General features: G+C 48.0%; 1 protein-coding gene across 1 annotated transcript; it reads left to right on the top strand.

Moving 5' to 3' along the window:
* The first annotated feature begins 2,582 nt into the window (after positions 1-2,582).
* On the top strand, positions 2,583-6,197 carry MLEC (malectin). Its single transcript, XM_009585556.1, has 4 exons — positions 2,583-2,760; positions 4,129-4,305; positions 4,465-4,522; positions 5,728-6,197. The coding sequence occupies exons 1-4, from the start codon at positions 2,596-2,598 to the stop codon at positions 5,955-5,957; spliced, it is 630 nt and encodes a 209-aa protein (XP_009583851.1). The 5' UTR covers positions 2,583-2,595; the 3' UTR covers positions 5,958-6,197.
* The last annotated feature ends 573 nt before the right edge of the window (positions 6,198-6,770 follow it).

The raw sequence follows: 6,770 nt of genomic DNA, 5'->3' as shown, positions 1-6,770 counted from the left end.
TCCTGGCGGGGTGTTCGAGGGCAGGGCAGGGACAGAAGCAGAAGTAGAGGCGGATGGGATGTGATCAGCTGCTCTAATGCTCTGAATCAGTAAAATCCCCTATCTACCGGTAAGGACAGGATGGAGAACTAATATTGCACTTGCGCTTGGGTTACCTTTTCCTACTTCCCCTGGAACTGCTCCGGTTGTATGAATTTTGCCTGTTGGTACACCGAAACTTAGTTGATTTACAAATGTATTGAAAAGTTAGCTGTGCTGAGTTGCTCTTGCTGGCAGTTACAGGTGAGTGGTGGAGTGCAGAGAAGATGAGCTATCTGTTGTCTTTTAAGTCTAACCTTCACTGTTTCCGTGTAGGATGGTGAGGATTGTCCTGTGCTATACAGCTAGGACTGCCATTGCTTACCCTGCATGAGTGCCATCCCGAATGGAAAGCCCTTTGGGCACAATGGATACAGGGGAGGTCACATTTAAATACTAATACGGTTTGTTAGGAGTTTTTCACCCCCATGGAAGCTGGTGCCCCAGTCACAAAAGGTGCCCTGATTGCTGTAGGTCAGCTTCCCTTCACAGACCTCTCACATGTGTGACTTGAAGGAGGATGTCCTTGTGGACTTTAACAACTTACTTTTGAGTTGAGGGGAAAAAAGGGTCTTTTTCAAGCACACTGTGACATGCTCTTCCTCTTAGGAAAGCCTGTGTTGTCTCCCCTGAACAGCAGGCTGTTACAGTAATCCTGCTTCAGCCAGCGGTGCCAGGCACAGCAGAGGAGACTTTACCCCTTTGAGCTCTCAGCTGCTTTTCCCTCAATGGCTTTTTATTGCACCATTGTTCGGTTTACTCTGGGCTCCTCTCTGTGTTGATAGGCATGTAATGGCTACAACAGAAATACGTGGCTGACTGGGAGGAAGTGACCTAGGGATAGTGTTTCTGGGCTGTACTGCCTCTGGGCAAATTAAAACCTTTTTTTTCAAGCCTCAGTTCAGATGCTGTGCCCTAAAGGACAAAACGTGCTGATGGCAATTACAGAATAGCCAGCTGCCAAACATAGCTGAGTCGCAGCTTGATGCGTACTGCTCCTCTCTTGGTGAGCTACTTCTCAGCGCACCCAGCACACTGTAAAATCAAGCCCACTTCCACAGCTATGTCAACAGACCTCTGATACGCAGGTGACAGGTCTTACTCTGCAGTTTCCTTCTTGGATATTAAAGGACTTTCTTCCTATGCAGGCTTTCCTCTAATAGGAGCTGACTTCTGTGGAGTCCTTGGTTCGCTATCACTGTAATCTGTAGCTGGCCAGAAATATCTGTGTGGGAGGACAGGTTAAACATTTCACCCTCTGTATTTCTGGTGATTAGAGTCTTCAGCCTTTGCGCCTGGGTTCGAGTGGTAAAGAGAAGCAGAAGATTGCCTGAGTAGCTCTGTGTGAAACAGAAGACTAAGAACGGGTGTTAATTTCCTCTGCCTCGTTTGCACTGGCTCCATCTTTGGCAACATGTGCCGGGTTAGTAGTTCTTGCTTTGTCTTGGCCAGCGCAGTGTCTGTTCCCATGGAAATGGGGGTGGAAGTGGCAAGTGTCAGCAGAGAACTTCGTCTGGATCAACTTCTCCTGCCTGAAGTGCCAGTGGGCAAATGGTGTCCAGAGTCTTCCCTCCTGTCCCTGCTTCTCTGGGGAATTATTTGATTTGGAGCTCTTGAGGCGTGCATCAGTTTGCATGTGTACAGTAACCCTGACACAATAAAATGTCAAGTCGGTTTAAGGTCTTTTGAGGGCTGCTCTAGAGATGGTGAAATAATGACTGAGAAGAGGCAGATTTTATGATTTGTGTTATTTTCTCAGTTATTGTCCCATTTGGGAATGTTGTTTGGGCCCTTCTCAGGGGGCTGTTCAGATGTCTGCAGACAGCACCCATTTCAGCTGGGTGGCTGTGAGAAGAGCAGCTGATGGAGCTGCTGGTGCTCTTGAAACCCTGTGTATCTTTCTTGCTTCCTTCTTCCTGTCTTCAAGCTGGCAGGTGTTGCGTGGCTGCGGTGAGAAGAAAGGGTTTTGTAAGATGTCTAATGCTTTTCACCCTTCTGCCATTCCCCAGGTTTTCACTTGAGGAGGGCGAGTCTCTAAAACCTGATGCCGTCGACTGCTAACTTCAAATCTGTGTAATGAATGAGTCGAGTCAGTCCTGTACTGACTGTTTTGTTTTCATACTCAGAGTTTGTAATTTGAAAATGTTGTAAAAATATTCTAGGTGTTTTTCCTCTTTGAAGCAGGAGTCAATGGCCAAGTCCTTTGGCTCTGTGCCTTGTTTGTGAAACAGACTCTTCTTTCTGAAAAGGTGCGAGTGATTTTACTGTGTCTTAGGCTCCAGGAGGTCCAGACCTGGTTTTCCACAGGACCCAGGTTCTGGGGCTTTGGCTACCTCTGCTTCTTCTCCATTAGTGCCTCCTGGTCAGAGCAAGGAGGGGAGACGGGTCTGACGAGGGCATAATGCCACTTCGGGAGTTAAGCACTTCAAGAGTATATAAAGTGTCTCTTCCATGTGCCTCAGAAATTAACCCTTCCTCTCACTGTTTTGTGCTTGAAACCCAGCTTCTGACTACGGTATGAAGCTGCCAATCTTGCGATCCAACGCAGAAGATCAGATTCTGTACCAGACTGAGCGTTACAATGAGGAAACCTTTGGCTACGAAGTTCCCATCAGAGAGGAGGGTGACTATGTGCTGGTGTTGAAGTTTGCAGAGGTCTATTTTGCACAGTCTCAACAAAAGGTAAGCAACAGCTCCTTGCTTGTCTCTTTGATGCGAGTTCCTGGCTAAGACTGTGCATGTCCAGGTTGCCTCTGCTGCTTTGCATGCTGGAGAAAGGAGTAAAGTAAGGCACTAATGGTTAACTTAGTTCCTAGAGCTCTTACGGGCTGTGAAACTTCGAGCTCCCTTCTACATTCCATATATACAGTTGGCCTGGAAAATCGCATTACAAAGTATTCAAACAAACATGTGCAACTAAACATAACTAGCTGTAGAGTTTTATGATCTGTTTGGGTTGTGCTGGCTTTGAGAAGAAGTGGTGTTGCCATTTTCCTGAACACTTGTTCCTGACCTGACAGCATGCTTGTGCTGGAGGAAGTATTGCACAGATTGAATCAGGGAAGTGATCTGAGTTAAATAACCTACTCAAAACATTTTTTACTAATGTAATAGGACTCGATACTGGTTCAAACTGAACCTGAAAGCACAGAGTTAAATTCGACCCTCTTTATTGCTCTTTAGAGAAGAATAATCCTTGTCCACTTTTGAAATCCCTCATGTACAGACGTGGAAGCAGAAGCACGAAGAACTCAAAGCTCTGTGATAAATTGGGAGAGGAGTGGTGTGTGTTTTAGTCTGGCTTTCCCCCGACTCCATCCGCTTCTTTAGAGCCTTGCTCCTTAAGCACCGTGCTGCCTTCCTGCCAGAGAAGTATTTCAGGGAACAGAACTGGTGGGGCTGGCTTACAGAATGGATGCAAAAAGCAGCCTCAGATTAAACCGAAGGGCTGAGGCATCTTTGGTTCTTCTTCCTTGATGTGGTTCTGCTGGGATTCCCCAGGTGCTGAGTGAAGTTTGAGTCATTACGGCCCTGAGGAGGACTTTCACTCTGAATTCACAAATGTGGTTAGCAGTTCAACATTTTACCTCCTTCAAACCCTGTGTACTTCACCAGCTTGTTTCCTCTTCTCTGCTCTGCTGCAGGCTGTTAGTTAGAAATGGCTTAACTCCCTGGGGTGTGGTGTGCCGCAGCCACCCTGGGGTGGTAGGAGCAGGTCCTCAGCCAGTAGGTGAAAGAAAGTTGTGAAAGAAAAGTATGAATAAACCAGAATAAAACTGCTGTCCTCAGTTCTGAACAGCAGACATGGGGGTTATTTTAAAAGTTGAAGGCAGATTTCAGGGTATTTGAAAGCAATGTTAATGCTTCAGTGTCTTTACCTGGCTGCTTTTGGGCTCTCAACCCTTCCCAAGGGAGTGGAGTATGTGTGGTGGGACAATGCTTTCTGGTCCTGGGTGCATAACAAACAGAGACCTTTCCTATTCTCTTCCCCTTTCAACTGTCACGTGCCTGAATCTGTTCTGACACTCTGTCATTTCTTCTGCCCTGAAGGTATTTGATGTTCGCTTGAATGGCCACGTGGTGGTGAAGGACTTGGACATTTTTGACAGGGTTGGACACAGCACAGCTCATGATGAGATAATTCCCATGAGTATCAAAAAGGGGAAACTGAGTGTCCAGGGAGAGGTTTCCACGTTCACGGGGAAGCTCCACATTGAGTTTGTAAAGGTAATAAGCTTTGCTGGGCAGAGCCCTGATCTTCCTTTTCCCCTTCTTCCTCAGCCATGTGATGCACCTGTGTGCTGGGGAGGAGAGGTGATGGTAGATGGGGGGGAGTACCTCTTGCCTCAAAGCTGCAGCACTGACTTCCTTCTTTGCTTTCTCTAGGGCTACTATGACAATCCAAAAATCTGTGCCCTATATATCCTGCAAGGAACAGTGGAAGGTAAGCACAGTTTCTGAGCTGGAAGGCTCTTCCCCCTTGGAGAGCAGCCTGTTGCTTCTCAGACCATGAGATCATAGCTCTTGCTGACCCACCTCTGCCAAAACTGTTTCTCTCTCAGCAAGTTCCCAGAGAGTGCAGTTGCAGAATGAAATAGGTGTGTAGTGTCCTCCTACTGATCCAAGTGCACAAAGCTGTGTCATTTTTGGAATAAGAAAAATCGCTTTGGTTCAGCACTTCCTGCATATGGGGTAGAGGGGAAGGGAACACGTCTGGTCAGTCTTAGCTTATAGCTACAGCTATAAGCTGTAGATAAATTCCCTCTGGCCTTGGATGTCAGCAGCAGCCCTGCAGCAAGTAATTTGCAGAGATCTTTTAGCTAGTAGTTAAGTGTTTCTTACCTGGAGCTTTGTTTTGCCTTCTCAGCTTGAGGACACGGCAGTGTTTTTTCCCACATACCATTTTCTCTGGATAGCAGTGGGGAGTGCTAGTACAGTCCTTGCTCTTTCATCACCCTCTTTGTAAGTCTGTGCTGGAGTTGGAGCCCCTCTAGCTCCTGAATGGGGAGGTTTAGGACCCCTCTCTGACCAAAGCATGTTTACTTTACTATTGGTCAGGGATTGCCAAGTGTTGCTGAAGATTTGGTGCGTAACCCTGTGGCTGGGTGGCATCTTGCTGTGCGGGGACCTGCAATTCAGGCTTCAGGCTCAGAGGGCTGGATTTGAGTGGGGTTGGACCATGCTGCTCTAACAGGTCTGGGGTTGAGGGGTGCAGTGATGTGAGGTAGGACCATTTGTGGAAAGGGTTGTTCCCCTTCCTGTTTGCACCTGTATCTGCTGGTCCCGCAGGCAGCAAGTGCTTGTTCTTGACTAGATCTCACTGAGCAGCTGCAGTGTCTGACTCTGTATGCCGTAAGCGTGCTTTTGTGCTGTAACTTCTATCCACCCCATCTACCTGTCACACAGATGTCGTTTTGTTTGCAGGCAGGGTCTTTAGATGCTCTTGCGTCATGGAGGAAAGAAATAGCGGTGTGAGCCTCTGAGGGAGGATGCTCCTATTTCCTGGGGTGCTCTGGCCGTGGTGTTGATGTGGTGTCAGGTGCCCTGTTGCCGGTGTGCATGCTGGATTGGGCAGAGGGGGATGGAGTGATTTGGGTGATTTCCCAGGTTACATCCTGCCTCCTTGCAACTTTTTGTCTTGTCCAACAGATGTTCCAAAGCTGCAGCCGCACCCGGGTCTGGAGAAAAAAGAGGAAGATGATGATGAAGATGAATATGATGATGGCTCCAGTGTTAAAAAACAGGCAAATAAGAATCGGGTTCAGTCAGGCCCACGCACACCAAACCCCTATGCCTCGGACAACAGCAGCCTCATGTTTCCTATATTGGTGGCCTTTGGTGTCTTCATTCCTACCCTCTTCTGCCTCTGCCGATTGTGAGAGCAAGCCCCACAGAGCATCAGCCAAGGGGCTGGGAGGGAAGGAGTTGGACCAAACATGGTTGCTTTCAATTTCTCCATATTGTTCATAATTTAAGGGAAAAAAAAAAAAAAAAAAAAAAGATGATTCGTTTGGAATGAATAGCAGGTCCAGGTAAGAGGGAGCTTACCTTCCCCCTGCCAGCAAGCAGCGAGGCCCTCGCCTTCCCCTTCGCACCATGTGCAGCCTCCAATCCTCCCTGGGGCATCCAAGAGTAAACTGAGTCCTGGCTGTCTGTGTATGGGGCTGTTGGAAGCTGATGCTAGCAGTCCTGGGCCGTGTCCCACGCTGAGAGAAAGCGATGTGCTGCAAGATGTCTGCCTTTGCTGGGTGGAATACGGTTCCTTAAGCAGGGAAGCAGCTCCTAAAACCAGGCCTGGGTACACGTTTTGTCTGGGAGCGTGGAAGTGGTGTGGTGCCGTTGGGTGACTAACAACTATGGCGGATGGAGCCTGGCTCAGCATCTCCCTGAATGTGTGCAACACGATGTATGGTACTCGCCTGCATAAAGATACCAAGACTCAGCTAGCCGCTCAGCCTCTGTGGAGATGTTCCCCTCTTAAGAGTGCAAGCTGCGCCACGAGCAGAGGGATTTGTCTGGCCTGATTTGCTGCACCAGTTGGGAGAGACTTTCCTGGTTTGACAATTGTAATGTTAGATCCATTGCAGAGAGATTCTGCTGTAGCCTGCGAGAGGCTGACGTTGTTGGCGTCTGATCAGATGCACTTGTTTTCTCTATTGATTATGGCTTTTGTTTCCTTGAATATCATTTTC

Source organism: Fulmarus glacialis, unplaced genomic scaffold (genome assembly GCF_000690835.1).
Source record: "Fulmarus glacialis isolate BGI_N327 unplaced genomic scaffold, ASM69083v1 scaffold44740, whole genome shotgun sequence".
NCBI lineage: Eukaryota > Metazoa > Chordata > Aves > Procellariiformes > Procellariidae > Fulmarus > Fulmarus glacialis.
This window is presented reverse-complemented; position numbering and strand designations above follow the sequence as displayed.